We start from the raw sequence: 17640 nt of genomic DNA, 5'->3' as shown, positions 1-17640 counted from the left end.
GACAGGCAGACACGATTGCAGCGGTTGCAAGGGAAAATTGGTTGGTTGGGGTTGGGTGTTGGGTTTTTCCTCCTTTGCCTTTTGTCAGTGAGGTGGGCTCTGCGGTCTTCTTCAAAGGAGGCTGCTGCCCGCCAAACTGTGAGGCGCCAAGATGCACGGTTTGAGGCGTTATCAGCCCACTGGCGGTGGTCAATGTGGCAGGCACCAAGAGATTTCTTTAGGCAGTCCTTGTACCTTTTCTTTGGTGCACCTCTGTCACGGTGGCCAGTGGAGAGCTCGCCATATAATACGATCTTGGGAAGGCGATGGTCCTCCATTCTGGAGACGTGACCCATCCAGCGCAGCTGGATCTTCAGCAGCGTGGACTCGATGCTGTCGACCTCTGCCATCTCGAGTACCTCGACGTTAGGGGTGTGAGCGCTCCAATGGATGTTGAGGATGGAGCGGAGACAACGCTGGTGGAAGCGTTCTAGGAGCCGTAGGTGGTGCCGGTAGAGGACCCATGATTCGGAGCCGAACAGGAGTGTGGGTATGACAACGGCTCTGTATACGCTTATCTTTGTGAGGTTTTTCAGTTGGTTGTTTTTCCAGACTCTTTTGTGTAGTCTTCCAAAGGCGCTATTTGCCTTGGCGAGTCTGTTGTCTATCTCATTGTCGATCCTTGCATCTGATGAAATGGTGCAGCCGAGATAGGTAAACTGGTTGACCGTTTTGAGTTTTGTGTGCCCGATGGAGATGTGGGGGGGCTGGTAGTCATGGTGGGGAGCTGGCTGATGGAGGACCTCAGTTTTCTTCAGGCTGACTTCCAGGCCAAACATTTTGGCAGTTTCCGCAAAGCAGGACGTCAAGCGCTGAAGAGCTGGCTCTGAATGGGCAACTAAAGCGGCATCATCTGCAAAGAGTAGTTCACGGACAAGTTTCTCTTGTGTCTTGGTGTGAGCTTGCAGGCGCCTCAGATTGAAGAGACTGCCATCCGTGCGGTACCGGATGTAAACAGCGTCTTCATTGTTGGGGTCTTTCATGGCTTGGTTCAGCATCATGCTGAAGAAGATTGAAAAGAGGGTTGGTGCGAGAACACAGCCTTGCTTCACGCCATTGTTAATGGAGAAGGGTTCAGAGAGCTCATTGCTGTATCTGACCCGACCTTGTTGGTTTTCGTGCAGTTGGATAATCATGTTGAGGAACTTTGGGGGACATCCGATGCGCTCTAGTATTTGCCAAAGCCCTTTCCTGCTCACGGTGTCGAAGGCTTTGGTGAGGTCAACAAAGGTGATGTAGAGTCCTTTGTTTTGTTCTCTGCACTTTTCTTGGAGCTGTCTGAGGGCAAAGACCATGTCAGTGGTTCCTCTGTTTGCGCGAAAGCCGCACTGTGATTCTGGGAGAATATTCTCGGCGACACTAGGTATTATTCTATTTAGTAGAATCCTAGCGAAGATTTTGCCTGCAATGGAGAGCAACGTGATTCCCCTGTAGTTTGAGCAGTCTGATTTCTCGCCTTTGTTTTTGTACAGGGTGATGATGGTGGCATCACGAAGATCCTGAGGCAGTTTACCTTGGTCCCAACAAAGCTTGAAAAACTCATGCAGTTTGGCATGCAGAGTTTTGCCGCCAGCCTTCCAGACTTCTGGGGGGATTCCATCCATACCTGCTGCTTTGCCACTTTTCAGTTGTTCGATTGCCTTATATGTCTCATCCAGGGTGGGAACCTCATCCAGCTCTAGCCTTAGGGGCTGTTGAGGGAGCTGGAGCAGGGCGGAATCTTGGACTGAGCGGTTGGTACTGAAAAGAGATTGGAAGTGTTCTGACCATCGGTTGAGGATGGAGATCTTGTCGCTGAGGAGGACTTTGCCGTCTGAGCTGCGCAGCGGGCTTTGGACTTGGGGTGAGGGGCCGTACACAGCCTTTAGAGCCTCGTAGAAACCCCTGAAGTCGCCAATGTCCGCGCTGAGCTGTGTTCGTTTGGCGAGGCTAGTCCACCACTCATTTTGGATCTCCCGGAGTTTGCGCTGAAGATGGCTGCATGCGCGACGGAAGGCTTGTTTCTTCTCTGGACAGGACGGCTTTGTAAGGTGAGCCTGGTGGGCAGCTCGCTTCTTTGCCAGCAGCTCCTGGATTTCCTGGCTGTTTTCGTCAAACCAGTCCTTGTTTTTCCTGGAGGAGAAGCTCAGTACCTCTTCAGTGGATTGCAGTATGGTAGCCTTCAACTGATCCCAGAGGGTTTCAGGGGACGGGTCCGTGAGGCGGGTTGCAACGTCGAGCTTTGCTTTGAGGTTTGCCTGGAAGTTTCCTCTCGCTTCGTCTGACTGCAGTTTTCCAACATTGAACCTCTTTCTGGGGGCTTTATTGTTCCTGGGCTTTGGTTTGAAGTGAAGGTTGAGCTTGCAGCGAACCAGCCGGTGGTCAGTGTGGCATTCCGCGCTAGGCATGACCCTGGTGTGGAGCACATCTTGTTTGTCACTTTCTCGCACCAGGATGTAGTCCAGGAGGTGCCAGTGTTTGGATCGGGGATGCATCCAGGTGGTCTTAAGGCTGTCCCTCTGCTGAAAAAGGGTGTTTGTAATGACAAGCCGCTGTTCTGCGCAGAGCTCCAACAGGAGGCGCCCATTGTCGTTGCACTTGCCGACGCCATGCTTGCCCAGGATTCCTGGCCAGGTTTCTGAGTCTTTGCCGACACGAGCGTTGAAGTCGCCCAGGATGACAACCTTGTCGGCTGTAGGGGTACGTTGGATGAGGTTGCGCAGGTCGGTGTAGAACTTGTTCTTTTCTGCTGGTTCCGCCTGGAGGGTTGGAGCATAGACACTGATGAGGGTGATGTGACGCTTGTTTTGAAGTGGGAGTCGCATGGACATGATTCGGTCCGAGAGGCCTGTCGGAAGGTTTTCGAGTTTGGAGGCAATGAAGCTCTTGACCATGAAGCCTACACCAGATAGGCGTCGTTCATCCGAAGGCTTGCCAGACCAGTAGAGTGTGTAGCCCGCGCCGCGTTCTTGGAGGCTGCCTACATCTGCCAGGCGGACTTCACTGAGAGCGGCTATGTCGATGTCAAGTCTGAGGAGTTCATGTGCAATGAGGGCAGACCGACGTTCAGGTCGGTGGCTGTCAGTCTTGTCTAGCATGGTTCTGATGTTTCATTAAATGACAAAATGGACCCTGCCATCACTCCTTCTCCTGGAAGCTCATTCTCTAAGTAAAAACATTCCCCCCATGTTACTTCTAAATTTTTGCCCCTTAACTCATGACCTCGTTTCATTCTTTCCTACCCTCAAGGGAAAAACCAATCCACATCAACTCTATCTATCCCTCTCATAATCGTAAATACCTCCATCAAATCTCCTCTCAACCTTCTACACACCAAAAAATAAAGACCTGATTTGCTCAATCTTTCTTTGTAATCTAGATGAGTTGCTGAAACCCAGGTAACATTTTCGTAAATCTTCCCTGCACTCTCACTACTTTGTTGATGTCCTTCCTATAATTCAGTAATATTCCAAATGTAGCCAACGCCTTAAACAGTCTCAACATCACTTCCCATTCTATGCATTGATTGATAAAGGCCAGCATACTAAAAGCCTTCTTCACCACCCTATCCACATGAAATTCTACCTTCAGGGAACGATGCACCATTATTCCTAGATCTTTCTACTCCACTGCATTCCTCAATGCCCTCCCATTTACTACACACGTTCTGTTTTGATTATTCCTTCTAAAATGAAGCACTTCACACTTCTCAGCATTAAACTCCATCTGCCATCTGTTAGCCCACTCTCCTAATCAGTCCAAATCCCTCTGCAATCTTTGAAAACTTTCTTCATTATCCACAATTCCACCTATTTTAGTATCATCTGCATATTTACTCATCCAATTTACCTCCCCATCATCCAGATCATTAATGTATAAGGCAAACAGCACAGGACCCAATACAGATCCCTGACAAACATCACTTGTTGCCAGCCTCCATGCTGACAAAGTTATCCACTATGACTCTCTGGCATTTCCCTTCCAGCCACTATTGAATCCATTTGACTATTTCAAAGTTAATACCTAGTGCATGAACCTTCCTAACTAACCTTCCATGCAGAACCTTATTGAAAGCCTTACTGAAGTCCACGATGACAACCTCCACTGCTCTACCCTTGTCAACATTTCCAATCACCTCTTCAAAAAATTCAACAAGACTGGTCAAACATGACCTTCCATGCACAAATCTGTGTTGAGTGTTCCTGATCAGACCCTGGCTCTCCAAATACTCATATATACTATCTCTAAGAATGCTTTCCATTAATTTACCTACCACAGATGTCAAATTTACAGGCCAATAATTGCTATGCTTGCTCCTTGAATCTTTTTTAAACAAAGAAACCACATGTGCAATACACCAATCCTCTGGCACTAATGACAAATCTAATGAAAAATCACTGTCAGAGCCTCTGCTATTTCCTCACTAACTTTTCTCAAAGTCCTGGGGAAAATCGCATCAGGACCCGGAGACTTATCCACCTTTATACGGTTCAAAATCTCCAGTACTTCCTCTTTCTTAATCACTTGATTGTTTAAACAGAAATGTGACTGGCAATTGTGCAGCTAAGCAGTTGAAGCTTCTTGATGGGAGAGCTGGAGTCATAGTGTTCTGTTTCTACAAAAGGTTCTGTATTTTATGAATGAAAATAACTTTATGGTAGTGATATCATTGGTGATACTGTAAAAGGATGTATACATCAGGTTCTTTTAAACTGCAGCACCTGGGTAGCCCTCCTGGGACCCAGGTGCAATTAATGGGGCAAAGGTGCTTCCAGCACCTTTTAACCTGCAGGGGATCAACCTGTTAAATCATCAGCCCGGCGACTTAAGAGGGATCCTGTCCCCATGATGATGCGGAAAGTGACGTGCCGTGCACTCACGGGAACTATTGGTAAGTATCCCCTGCTCCCCAACGGCTGTCAGTCATTCTCCCGTCACTCCCCACCCCCCAGTCAGTCACCCTCCGCCCATCAGCTGTGACCACTCACTCCGCCCCCCAAGGCAGCTACCCCTCTCCTCTCCCCCCACGTCGTCAATCGCATCTCCTCAGCAATGTCCCGTTGCCATGACTGTTGAGCTTTCACAGTGTTGTTCGCAGCAGCAGCAGTATAGGGCCCCGCTACACTCCCTCCTGCAGCAGCAACCCCTCTCCTCTTCCTCCACGGTAGCGAAACCCTTCCCACCCGCAGTAGCGACAACCTCCCCCCCCTCGTGGGCAACCGCTCTCCCCCCTGGCAGCAGCGACCCCTCTACCTGCAGCAACGACCCCCTCTCCTCTCCCCCACTGCACCAGCAACCCCTCTCCTCTCCTTCACCCGCAGCAACAATCCCTCTCCTCTAACCCCCCACCCCCAGCAGTGACTCCTCTCTCACTCACCTCCCCCGCAGCAGAAACCCCTGCCTCCCCAGTTGAATGTGATCATGGCACCCCCATCCCCGTGGCATCGACTTCTCCCCCCATTGCAGTGACCTCACTCCCCCCCGAATGTGGTCCCCTTTCACTCTCCCTCGTGGCAGTGACCTCTCCCCCTCTCAACCCGGGCCCCGCAGCAGCGACCCCTCTCCCCCTCGATCAGGGCAGGCACTTTACCCACGGGGTTTCCCTGTGACACCAGCGGGTAAATGCTGACACTGCAGGAGTTACCGGGTAGGCCATTTAGCTGTTCAAGCTGCCGGTCGATGCATCCTGGGCAAGTTTAACTGGGTTCCCTGACTACCTCTGAGGTAGGGGAGGGTCCCAGTTGCATTTGGACCACAGTTGCACGAGTTGGGCACTAACTGGGGCTGTAGTGACCACACAAGTAGATAGGGTGGTAAAGAAGGCACATGGTATGTTTGGCTTCAGTAGACAGGGCATGGAGTGCAAAAGTAAGGAAGTCATTTTACAGGTATGTAAAACTTTGGTTCAGCAACACTTAGAATAATTATTCTAGTCACCCCATTACACAAAGAACGTGAAAGTTTTGGAAAGAGTACAGAAGAGATTTACCACGATGTTGCCTGGTTTAGATGATACAAGTTATGAGGAGAGTTTGAACAAACTTAGGTTGTTTTCTCTGGAGCACTGTAGGTGACCTATCGAGGCATTGTAGGTTAGACGGTCAGAATCTTTCTTCCCAAGATAAATGCGTACGGGGTGCAGTTTAAAGATATATGGGGCACGAAAGAGGAGATGCATGTTCTGTGTTAACATCATGGGTGGTGGGTGAATGGTATCACCTATTATAACCGTATAGAGAAGGGAGACTGAAATGTACTCACTGGAATAACCCGAGAGTTGTTAGACAACAGGTCCCTGGAGGTGACATGTCGGGTCTGATCTTCATTACACTTAACATCAAGCGTCAGTTCCACAGAACATTCCGGGCAGAATTCGTCACACGTACAATCCTGTGATGGAAATACAGGTAATCAACAATGTACACTCTGTTAGGTCTCATTCACCCCCTCCACACCCAGCCCATCCCCCTCACCCCCACACACACATACCCTTGAGTACTGCATCTTATCCACAATGTCATCACTTGTCAGGGGAATTAAACCTAAAACAAAATGAAAGAAAGCTAAAACAAACAAGTTCAAGTGGCCACATGGTGACTGATGAGGCATTTGCAGTAGAGAGAAAAAGTTTGAACAAGCTGTGAACCCATACCCGACCAACATTTGTCTTCCTGAGAACTCACTAATTCACTCTTGCGTCGACTGTGGTTTACCAGTTCTGTGTCTGTCTGGGAGTCGATCCCCCTGTGGCATTTCAGTCCAGATTCTCCAGACATCCATCAACAAACGCAAGTCACTGAACTTGACCAATAGGGCGCCACTTAGCAAAGCAGCCTCACCACCCAGGCCCAGAGGACAGATGTACAGGCCCTTCCAGCCCATGAGCCTGTGCCCCCCAAATACACTAAATAACCATATAACCATAACCATATAACCATTTACTTAGAACCCTTGTCCATTTTTGGAACATGGAGGAAGTTGGAGGAGCTGGAGGAACCCCACATAGATAAGAGCAAATGTACAAACTCTTTAGCAGGGCTGGATTCAAACCCCGGCCACTGTCACACTAGGCTGCTGCACTCACCAATTCTGTGGGCAATGAACTCATCATGGAGAACAGAAGAATTGGCATCAATCTGAACCCAGTCAATCGCTGCAAAGAAAAGAAGGCTGAGTGAGATGCTGCAGGGTGAGTCCAAGTGTGGGCGAGAGTACAAGGCCAGCAATTAATTACCCAAAGTCGCCACTTCTGCCATGAGAACTCTGCGCAATGCGTTGGCCACTCTGCAAGAGAAAGGAGGACATGGCTCACAACCTGTAGTCACCCTGTACCCACAAATGTGCACCCCACACACACCTGTACACCCTGCACCTAAAACCATGCACCCCACGCACACCTGTGCACCCTCGCTACAACCTGTACCCATAACTGTGAACCCCATGCACACTTGTACACCCTCGCTACATCCTGTACCAATAACCGTGTACCCCACGCACACCTGTACACCATTCCTACACCCTGTACCTACAACCGTGCACCCCATGCACACCTGTACACCACTGCTACACCCTGTACACACAACTGTGCACACCACGCACACTTGTACACCCTCACTACACCCTGTACCCACACCTGTACACCCTTGCTACAACCTGTACCCATAACCGTGAACCCCATGCACACTTGTACACCCTCGTTACATCCTGTACCCATAACCGTGCACCCCACGCACAACTGTACACACTCGCTACACCCTGTACCCAAACATGAACCCCACCCACACCTGTACACCTTCGATACACCCTGTACACACAACCGTGCACACCACGCATACTTGTACACCCTCGCTACACCCTGTACCCACACCTGTACACCCTCGCTACACCCTGTACCCACAACCTTGCATCCCACGCACACATGTACACCATCGCTACAACCTGTCCCCACAACCGCGCAGACCACGCATATCTGTACACCCTCGCTACACCCTGTACCCACATCTGTGCACCCCACGCACACCTGTACACCCTCTCTACACCATCCCCACAACCGTGCACGCCTCGCACACCTGTACACCTGCGCTACACCCTGCAACCTAAACTGTGCACCCCACACACCCTCGCTCCACCATGTACCCACAACCATGCACTCCATGCACACCTGTACACCCTCGCTACACCATACCCACAACCATGCACCCCTCGCACACTTGTACACCCTCTCTACACCATACCCACAACTGTGCACCCCTCGCACACCTGTACACCCTTGCTACACCCTCCAACCTAAACTGTGCACCCCACACACACCTGTACACCCTCACTACACACTGTACCCACAACCTTGCACCCCATGCACACCCTCGCTCCACCCTGCAACCACAACCGTGCATTCCATGCACACCTGTACACCCTTGCTACACCCTGCACACACAACGGTGCACCCCACACACCTGTACATACATTGCATAATGCATGCCACTGTACACCCTCGCTACACCCTACACACAACTGTACACCCTCAAAGCCACTGCACCCCACAAGCACCTGCATGCACTCACTACACTTAGAATACACTTGAACACACACTACACCCTGCTCACAAATGTATGTCCTTAATGCACCCCGCGCATACCTATACCCACTATACCGCACCTATACATACACTGCATCCCTTGCACATCTGTACGCCCTTCTTGCACACCGCACGCACCTGAATGCTCTCAATGCATGCCAGCACGCATCTGCAGCACTTGTAAAATCCCGGGTGCACCTGCACACATTAGTGTGGCCAAGCTACCCCACACACATGACTGGACGCACTAGCCAGAACCTGTACCCATCACCAACACCCAGTTAGACCCTGCACATACTCCCTACACCCAGCCAAAGCCTGTACCCATTCCCTACACCCAGCCAGACACTGTACTTGCTCCCTTCATCCAGTCGATCCCTGTACCCACTCCCTACAATTGTCCAGTACACGCATCCTCTCCCAACATCCAGACGGAGCCTGTACCCGTTCCCTGCTGCTGGCCAGACACTGTATCTACCCCCTACATCCAGCTGGACACAGTACCCACTCCCTAAATGCAGCCAAAACACACACCACCTCCCACACCTGGCCGGACCTTGTACCTAGCACCTACACACAGGTGGACCATGTACCTGCTCATTACTTCCGGCCAGACTATGTACCCACTCCCTACACCCAACTTCACACCGTACCTGCTGCCTACAACTGGCCAGACCCAAGACCAACTACCCAGCTTGAACCTGTACCTGCTGCCCACACCAATTTGGGCCCTGTACCCACTACCAACAACCTGCCAGACTTTGCACCCACTAACCTACACCTGGGCAGGCCCAGTACCCGATCCCTACACACAGCCAGACCCTGTACCCCCTACACCCAGCCAGTACCTGTACCCCATTACACCCAGCTGGGCCCTGTACCACCCATATCCAACTGGACTCTGTACCCCCATACCCACCGACCTGAACCCCCCCATACCCCCAAAAATGATGTTCCGGTACCCCATAACAAGTCGGGCTCTGTATCCCCCATACCCAGCTGGACCCTGTACCCCCATACCCGGCTGGACCCTGTACCCCCATACCCAGCTAGACCCTGTACCCCCATACCCAGCTGGACCCTGTACCCCCATACCCGACTGGACCCTGTACCCCCATACCCGGCTGGACCCTGTACCTCCATACCCGGCTGGACCCTGTACCCCCATACCCGGCTGGACCCTGTACCTCCATACCTGGCTGGACCCTGTACCCCCATACCCGGCTGGACACTGTATCCCCATACCCGGCTGGACCCTGTACCCCCATACCCAGCTGGACCCTGTACACCCCATACCCAGCCAGGCCCTGCACCCTCCCCATACAGACCTATCACCAATGTATATAGTTACAGTATCTCGAGTGTAATGACTATGCTTACAGCAATTGGCTGCGAGCTTAGACACGCCTACTGTCTGGGCCTTAAAGGGTTGTGTCCCTAGCCAGGTCGGATCATTCCGGACTGGTTGGCCACCTTTGAAGAGCTCCTGTCTTTTGCTAATAAAATTGTAGAGCTAGTCGAAAGAACCAAAGACTTGTTTTTTTTTAATTTTTTATTTTTCACACTATAAACCATATTGATCAAAATACATACATTTTCCTTTTCAAATATATAGTGTCGTTTTCTCCCCCCTTCCCTCCTGCCGTCCCTCCCTCACCTCCTCTCCCACTTATTTAAAGTTCAGAATCTAAGATACATTAAACCCGTTAAACAATGTTGTCACTCAATAAAAGTAAACAAGAAATTCCACTGAGTCAGTTCTTTTCATTATCTTCTCCTTCTGTCATTTTAGGTGGTTGATCCAAACCAAGGCTTTTATTAGCAAAAGACAGGAACTCTTAACAGGTGGCCGACCAGTCCGGAATGATCCGATCTGGCTAGGGACACAACCCCATACCCAGCCAGGCCCTTTACTCCCCATACCCACACAGACTGTACCCCCAAACCCAGTCGAGGCCAATACCCCCCCCCCCCCCCGCCATATCCACCTGAGCCCTTTACCCCCATACCCAACCAGGCCCTGTACTCTACATAACTGGCCGTGCCCTGTACCCACCCATGCCTGACTGGGCCTATCACCGTCCATTCCCACTCGGACCCTGGACCCTCCAAAACCGGCCGGGCATTGTACCCCTCCCCCCATACCCGGCCAGGCTCTGTAAACCCCATACCCACACAAAACCCAGCCAGCTCCTGTATCCCATATAATAACGGGGGCCCTGTAACGCCCAATACCTGGCTAGGTCTTGTATCCACCCATACCCAGACAACCCCACTTGGCCGGGCCCTGCAAACCCATGTCTGGCAAGGCCCTGTAACTCCCGCCCCCCCATGCCTGGCAGGGCCCTGTTACACCCTCGGCCGAGCTCCCTCCCCCACACTCACGAAAGCTCCGTGTTCTCCACGATGAACTTCACGTTCTCGTCCGTTAGTTCCGTGATCCGCACCGTCGGCTGATTCGCGTACGGCATTGCTCGCTGCCTCAGTCCGCCAAACTCCCAACGTACCTCGCGCTCCGGACCGCCAAACCCCCAGCGTGCCTCGCGCCCCGGACCGCCAAACTCCCAGCGTGCCTCGCGCCACCTGCACTGATAGCCTGAACTTCAGAAGACCGAGGTAGACTCTCCAGTGGACAGAGAAGGTCCCAACACGCCAGAATGTGGACGAAGTTCCCCTCTCCTCTTCCCCCCCCCCCCAGGGTACGGACGGAGACCCTCACCCTCGGTGTACGTAGAGAGTTCTTCCCCCCCTAAGGATACAGACAGAGTCCCCTCCGTGGACGGACGGATAACCCATTCGGTGGACACTCGGAGACCCCTCCACCCTCGGTGTATGGACGGAGATTTCCACCCCTCCCCCCCTCATTGTATGTACAGAGTTCTCCCCCTCGGAGGACGGACAGAGGCCCCCACCCTCGGTTTAAGGACGGAGACTCCCACCCTTGGTGTACATATTGTGTACGTACAGAGACCCCTACCCTTGGTGTAAGGACGGAGATTCCCCCCTCATTGTACATACGGAAACTTCCCATCGTTGTACAGACGGAGACAGCCCCCGCCCCCCTCGTTGTACGGATGGAGTCACCGCCTTGTTGTGCGGACGGAGGACCCTCCCCCCCCGGTGCACGGACGGAGGACCCTCCCCCCCCGGTGCACGGACGGAGGACCCTCCCCCCCCCGGTGCACGGACGGAGGACCCTTCCCCCCCTCCCCGTGCACGGTCAGAAACCCCACCCCCTAGTGTACATACAGAGACGGACCCACCCCCCCAGTGTATGGATGGAGATCCCCTGCAGTGTACAGATGGAGTCCCTCATATATTGTATGGAAGGGTTCATGGGATGCAGCAGAATGCAAGCTCCAAGACTCAAATCACAATCAATGAAACAGTGCAACGGCTCTCCCGTTCACACACTCGCACCCAACTGTGGGACCTGTCGGGGAAGTAAGAGGCCCAGTGCAGTGGGAGGATTCCTGTGTCCTTGCATCAGGGCTACCCACGGGGATTTTCAGCCTTCCACCCCGTGGACTGTGGCTCTGCTCCGGTATCTGTGTACACTGGAATACCCTGGCTGGCATGAGGGAGCACAGAGCCCTGTTACCTGCAGTCCTCACAGATGGCGTCCACCGTAACGACCATGTAACAGGGAGTAGGAGCATTGCCAAGTGGTGGAAAAGCGGGAAAGAGCCAGCTCAGACACTCTGCTGAGTAGGGACCAATGACTGGGGCCAGCCAATGACAGTTTATGCTCAGACTTGAGGCCCTTTGAAGTGCAGTGCACTGTTTGTGACCTGGAGCACAGCAGTATTCTGATCAGTGCACGTGTTCTCCCACTGATACTCCATTCATCCCTCCTTCTTCACTGCTGTTGTGAGTTTTAAAAATAACAGATGTCTTGCCTACTCCAAAACTGCTCTTACTGTGTAATACACAAATGTGCTGAACAGACCCAGTAAGTCACACAGCATTCATAGGAAGTAAAAAGTAACCAACATTTTGGGCTTGAGTCTGGCTGTGACAAGTTTGCTGATGACACGACCATGGTCGGCCTGATCAGTAAGAATGAAGAGTCAGTGTACAGAGATGAGGTGCAGTCACTAACGGATTGGCGCAGAGCCAATAACCTTTATGTGAATGTCAAAAAAAAACAAAAGAGACTTCAGGAGGGCCCGGGAAGATCACTCTCTACTAACCGTTGATGGGCTCGACCGTTGAGGTCGTCAAGAGTTCCATGGAGTGCACTTGGTGGAGACTCTCACCTGGTCCCTTAACATCACCTCCAAAGCCAAGGAAGCCAAGCAGTGTCTCTACCCTGCATAGGCTGAGGAAAGTTCATCTACCCTCCATCCTCACTACATTCTACAGAGGATGTATTGCGAGCATCCTGTGGAACTGCATCACTGCCTAGTTTGGAAGCTGTACCACCTCGGACCGCGAGACCCTACAGAGGATAGTGAAGTCAGCGGAAAAGATCACTGGGAGCTCTTTTCCTACCACGAAGTATGTTGAAAACACGATGCAGGTGAAAGGCAATAAATATTGTGAAGGACCCCACACACCCCTTCATATAAACTGTTCTCCCTTCTGCCATCTGGTAGGAGGGACTGCAGATTGGGCAACAGTTTCCTGAATTCCCAGTACATATGTGGATAGAGTACCGTGGTTCTGGGAGTCTTACAGTATATGTCTTGACTTTTAATGTGTTTAACTTCTATTTTACCTTATATATACATAAATCTGCTCCATGGGGATAGTGCCGGAGGATTGGCGCATTGCGCATGTGGTTCCGTTATTTAAAAAGGGTTCAAGGAGGAAGCCTGGCAACTATCGGCCTGTAAGTTTGACGTCTGTGGTAGGTAAATTAATGGAGAAAATTCTTAGAGATAGTACTTATAAACATCTGGATAGACAGGGTCTGATCAGGAGCACTCAACATGGATTTGTGGGAGGAAGGTCATGTTTGACCAATCTGATTGAATTTTTTGAAGAGGTGACTAGGAATGTGGATGAGGGTAGCGCAGTGGATGTTGTCTATATGGACTTCAGTAAGGCCTTCGATAAGGTACCACATGGAAGGTTAGTTAGGAAGGTGCAGTCTTTAGGTATAAATTTTGAGATAGTCAAATGGATTGAACATTGGCTGAAAGGGAGAGGCCAGAGAGTGGTAGTGGATAATTGTCTGTCAGGTTGGAGGCCGGTGACCAGTGGTGTGCCTCAAGGATCTGTATTGGGCCCATTGTTGTTCGTTATTTACATTAATGATCTAGATGATGGGGTGGTGAATTGGATTAGTAAATATGCAGACGATACTAAGATAGGTGGAATAGTGGATAATGAAGAAAGTTTTCAAGGATTGCAGAGGGATTTGGGCTGTTTATAAAAGTGGGCTGAAAAATGGCAGATGGAATTTAATGCTGATAAGTGTGAGGTGCTTCATTTTGGTAAGAAGAATCAGAATAGGACATACGTGGTAAATGGGAGAGCATTGAGGAATACAGAAGAGCAGAAAGATTTAGGAGAAACGGTACATCGTTCCCTGAAGGTAGAAACTCACGTGAATAGGGTGGTGAAGAAGGCTTTTAGTATGCTGGCCTTTATCAATCATTGCATGGAATATAGGAGTTGGGAGGTGATGTTGAGATTGTATAAGACGTTGGAGCGGCCTAATTTGGAGTTCTGTGTGCAGTTCTGGTCGCCTAATTATAGGAAGGATATAAACAGAGTGGAGAGAGTGCAGAGAAGGTTTACCAGAATGTTACCTGGGTTTAAGCATCTAGAGTATAGGGAGAGATTGGACAGATTAGGTCTTTATTCTTTGGAGCGTAGAAGGTTGAGAGGGGATTTGATAGAAGTATTTAAGATTATGAAAGGGATAGACAGAGTGGATGTGGATAGACTATTTCCGTTAAGAGGAGGAAAGATTAAAACAAGAGGACATGAGTTAAGAATTAAGGGGCAGAGGTTTAGAGGTAACATGAGGGGGAACTTCTTTACTCAGAGAGTGGTAGCCGTGTGGAATGATCTTCCGGGAGAAATAGTGGCAGCGGAGTCAATTGTATTATTTAAGAAAAGGTTGGACAGGTATATGGATGAGAAGAAGATGGAGGGTTATGGGCATTGTGCAGGGAGGTGGGATTAGAAATGGGTGTTTGGTTCGGTGCGGACTAGAAGGGCCTAATGGCCTGTTTACGTGCTGTAATTGTTATGTTATGTTATGTTTTATTATGGTCCTGGAGAAACACTATCTCACCTTTACTGTATGGGCATGTATAAACAATAAATAAAAGTGACTTGACTTTTCAACCCTGCCCATGACAGAGAAGACAGCACACACCACAATGGACTCTCACACCAGCAGATTAAGCAGTAGATTGATAACATCATTTATTTTTTCACTGCACTGCTTGACAACTGAATTTAAACACATCGGGCTCAATGTGACACAGCTGTGCTTGTGCTTTTGTATACGCACACACTTACACACACACTCCATGTCTGTATATAAGCTCATCGACCCTGGCCAATCCCGGTGAGGTTCTTCATCTGTGTTACCAAGAGAACAAATATTACAACAGGGAAGGTGGGGGACAGACAGCAAGGAGGAAGAGAGCTCCTCATACTTGCTGTGTCTCCCAGACCTAGAACCATAGAACATGACAGCATTAAAACAGCCCCATTGGCCCTTCTCGTCTGCACCGAACAATTATTCTTCCTAGTCTCACTGACCTGCATCCAGTCTAGTGCCCTCCATACTGTACCTTTCCCATCCATGTATCCGTTCAAATCTTTTCTTAAATGTAAAAATTGAGCCCGCATTCACCACTTCAGCTGGCAGCTCACGGAGGTGATAAATGCCTCATTAATTCAAATGTTTTGAACATGTCCAAGCCTTGGGAAATACTGGAATGAAGTATTTCAAATTTTTTCTGTACTTTTAAAAGTTAATTTTAAGATTAATCCTTTAATTGCCTTGTTTGGTATTGTTGGAGAGAGTGGCATAACTCTTAACGGCATCTGATTTACATGTATTGGCTTTTACTTCTCTTATGGCTGGACAGGTGGTGGAAGGACGTTACTCCGCCTACTCACGCTCAATGGCATGTTTAAGTTTAGAGAAGATTTGATGCTCAATACTCGATTTGAATTTAAAATTTGAAAAACTGGGGACCTTTTATGAATTATTTTTAGAATCTCTGATTTGATATGAATGCAGAAGTGTTGACTAATAAGGTAATTTATCACTTTAATGAGGAATTTTTTTTCTCTCCTTGCTCAACAGTTTCATTTTTTGGTGGTAGGTTTAGATATTTTAAAATTATTGTAATTTGTTTGATTGAGAATGCGGTTACCTTAGATGGATTGGTATGATCAAAGTGTAATGTACTTTTTAAAAACTTTTAATATGTATTCTCATGTATTCTTTATTTTTCAATATGAAATTTCAATAAAAATATTGAAAAAGCTGGCAGCTCGTTCCACAACTCTGTGTAAAGAAGTCCCCCTAATGTTCCCCCAAAGCTTTTGAACTTTCATCCTTAACCCACGTCTTCTGCTCACTTAACCTCAGTTTTTAAAAAAACCTCATAATTTTATATCTTTGGCTTGGCTTCGCGGACGAAGATTTATGGAGGGGGTAAAAGTCCACGTCAGCTGCAGGCTCGTTTGTGGCTGACAAGTCCGATGCGGGACAGACAGACACGGTTGCAGCGGCTGCAGGGGAAAATTGGTTGGTTGGGGTTGGGTGTTGGGTTTTTCCTCCTTTGCCTTTTGTCAGTGAGGTGGGCTCTGAGGTCTTCTTCAAAGGAGGTTGCTGCCCGCCAAACTGTGAGGCGCCAAGATGCACGGTTTGAGGCGATATCAGCCCACTGGCGGTGGTCAATGTGGCAGGCACCAAGAGATTTCTTTAGGCAGTCCTTGTACCTTTTCTTTGGTGCACCTCTGTCACGGTGGCCAGTGGAGAGCTCGCCATATAACACGATCTTGGGAAGGCGATGGTCCTCCATTCTGGAGACGTGACCCACCCAACGCAGCTGGATCTTCAGCAGCGTGGACTCGATGCTGTCGACCTCTGCCATCTCGAGTACTACCTTGGTCAAATCGCCCCTCATTATTTTCTTCCCTGTAACTCATCTCCTGAAGTCCAGGCAACATCCTAGTAAATCTTCTCTGCACTCTTTCTTTCTAATGGATATTTCTCCTGTAGTTAGGTGATCAACACTCCACATGATACTCCAAATTTGGTCTTGTAAGTCTTTACCATAACATCCCAACTCTTACAGTATACTCTATCTGATTTATGAAGTCCAATAAGCCAAAAGCTCTCTTTTTATAACCCTATCTCGGGATCTCACCCCTGCCCGATAGATTAGGCTGGATACTGGGTCATCAACTACTGTTGGTGAGAACGCACCAACTCTGCACCAGCTGGAATGGGGCAGATGGGCCCTGGGTCTCAGCTCAACAGGAGGTTAGGAATAGCATAGCCTTCCTTCAGTGCTCCTCCCTCACAGCGAGACACTTACGGTAACTGCTGCTCCCATCAGTCCTTGAAACACGGCCTTCCCGGTCAACTCAGCCTGTAGAGAAACAAATATCCCATCAGCTGGTACATTCATAGCAGGGAGTGCTGCTGACTCCAGAGATCAGGGTTCAATCCCCACCTCGGTGTTGTTTTTGTAGAGTTCACGCGTTTTTCCTGTGACTACATGGGTTCCACCCATGGTAACTCCGGTTTCCTCCCACGTTCCAATATGTGTGATGCAGTGGATTAAATGGCGCTTTAAGTTGCCCCCAATGTATGTGCAAGAGGAGTAGAACTGAAGAGGTGGTAAGGAGGAATAAGATGTGGGATTGGTAAAGATCAGTGGTTTTCAAACCTTTTCTTTCCATTCTTTCCCTTTGCCATAGGTACTCTGTCATTAGTAAGGGATTGGTCAAGGTGGGTCAGAGTGGGGAGTAAAAGTTTGAAAACCACTTAATCATCCCTAATTGTGTGCATTATGTGCACGGTTTCATAACTCCAAAGAAAATGGGTCAATGACAATTTT

General features: G+C 49.6%; 2 protein-coding genes across 4 annotated transcripts in view; both read right to left on the bottom strand.

Annotated features, from left to right (window-relative positions):
* The window catches only part of polr2c (RNA polymerase II subunit C), a 73605-nt gene extending 62459 nt beyond the window's left edge, over nucleotides 1-11146 (bottom strand). Inside the window, exons 1-5 of one of the 2 annotated variants that reach the window (XM_069894152.1) lie at nucleotides 10979-11146; nucleotides 7253-7302; nucleotides 7103-7171; nucleotides 6508-6560; nucleotides 6280-6408 (exon numbers count right to left, since the gene is read on the bottom strand). In XM_069894152.1, the coding sequence (XP_069750253.1) occupies nucleotides 6280-6408; nucleotides 6508-6560; nucleotides 7103-7171; nucleotides 7253-7302; nucleotides 10979-11064 (387 nt within the window). In that variant the 5' untranslated portion in view covers nucleotides 11065-11146. The remainder of the gene's footprint in view (nucleotides 1-6279; nucleotides 6409-6507; nucleotides 6561-7102; nucleotides 7172-7252; nucleotides 7303-10978) is intronic. The other variant, XM_069894143.1, reaches the window with a different exon arrangement.
* A 3806-nt stretch (nucleotides 11147-14952) lies between these two features.
* Nucleotides 14953-17640, bottom strand: part of coq9 (coenzyme Q9 homolog (S. cerevisiae)) — a 111634-nt gene continuing 108946 nt past the window's right edge. For both annotated transcript variants that reach the window (XM_069894096.1, XM_069894106.1), the window contains exons 8-9: nucleotides 17116-17169; nucleotides 14953-15136 (exon numbers count right to left, since the gene is read on the bottom strand). In XM_069894096.1, the coding sequence (XP_069750197.1) occupies nucleotides 15101-15136; nucleotides 17116-17169 (90 nt within the window). In that variant the 3' untranslated portion in view covers nucleotides 14953-15100. The remainder of the gene's footprint in view (nucleotides 15137-17115; nucleotides 17170-17640) is intronic.

Source organism: Narcine bancroftii, chromosome 1, assembly GCF_036971445.1.
Source record: "Narcine bancroftii isolate sNarBan1 chromosome 1, sNarBan1.hap1, whole genome shotgun sequence".
Lineage (NCBI taxonomy): Eukaryota > Metazoa > Chordata > Chondrichthyes > Torpediniformes > Narcinidae > Narcine > Narcine bancroftii.
This window is presented reverse-complemented; position numbering and strand designations above follow the sequence as displayed.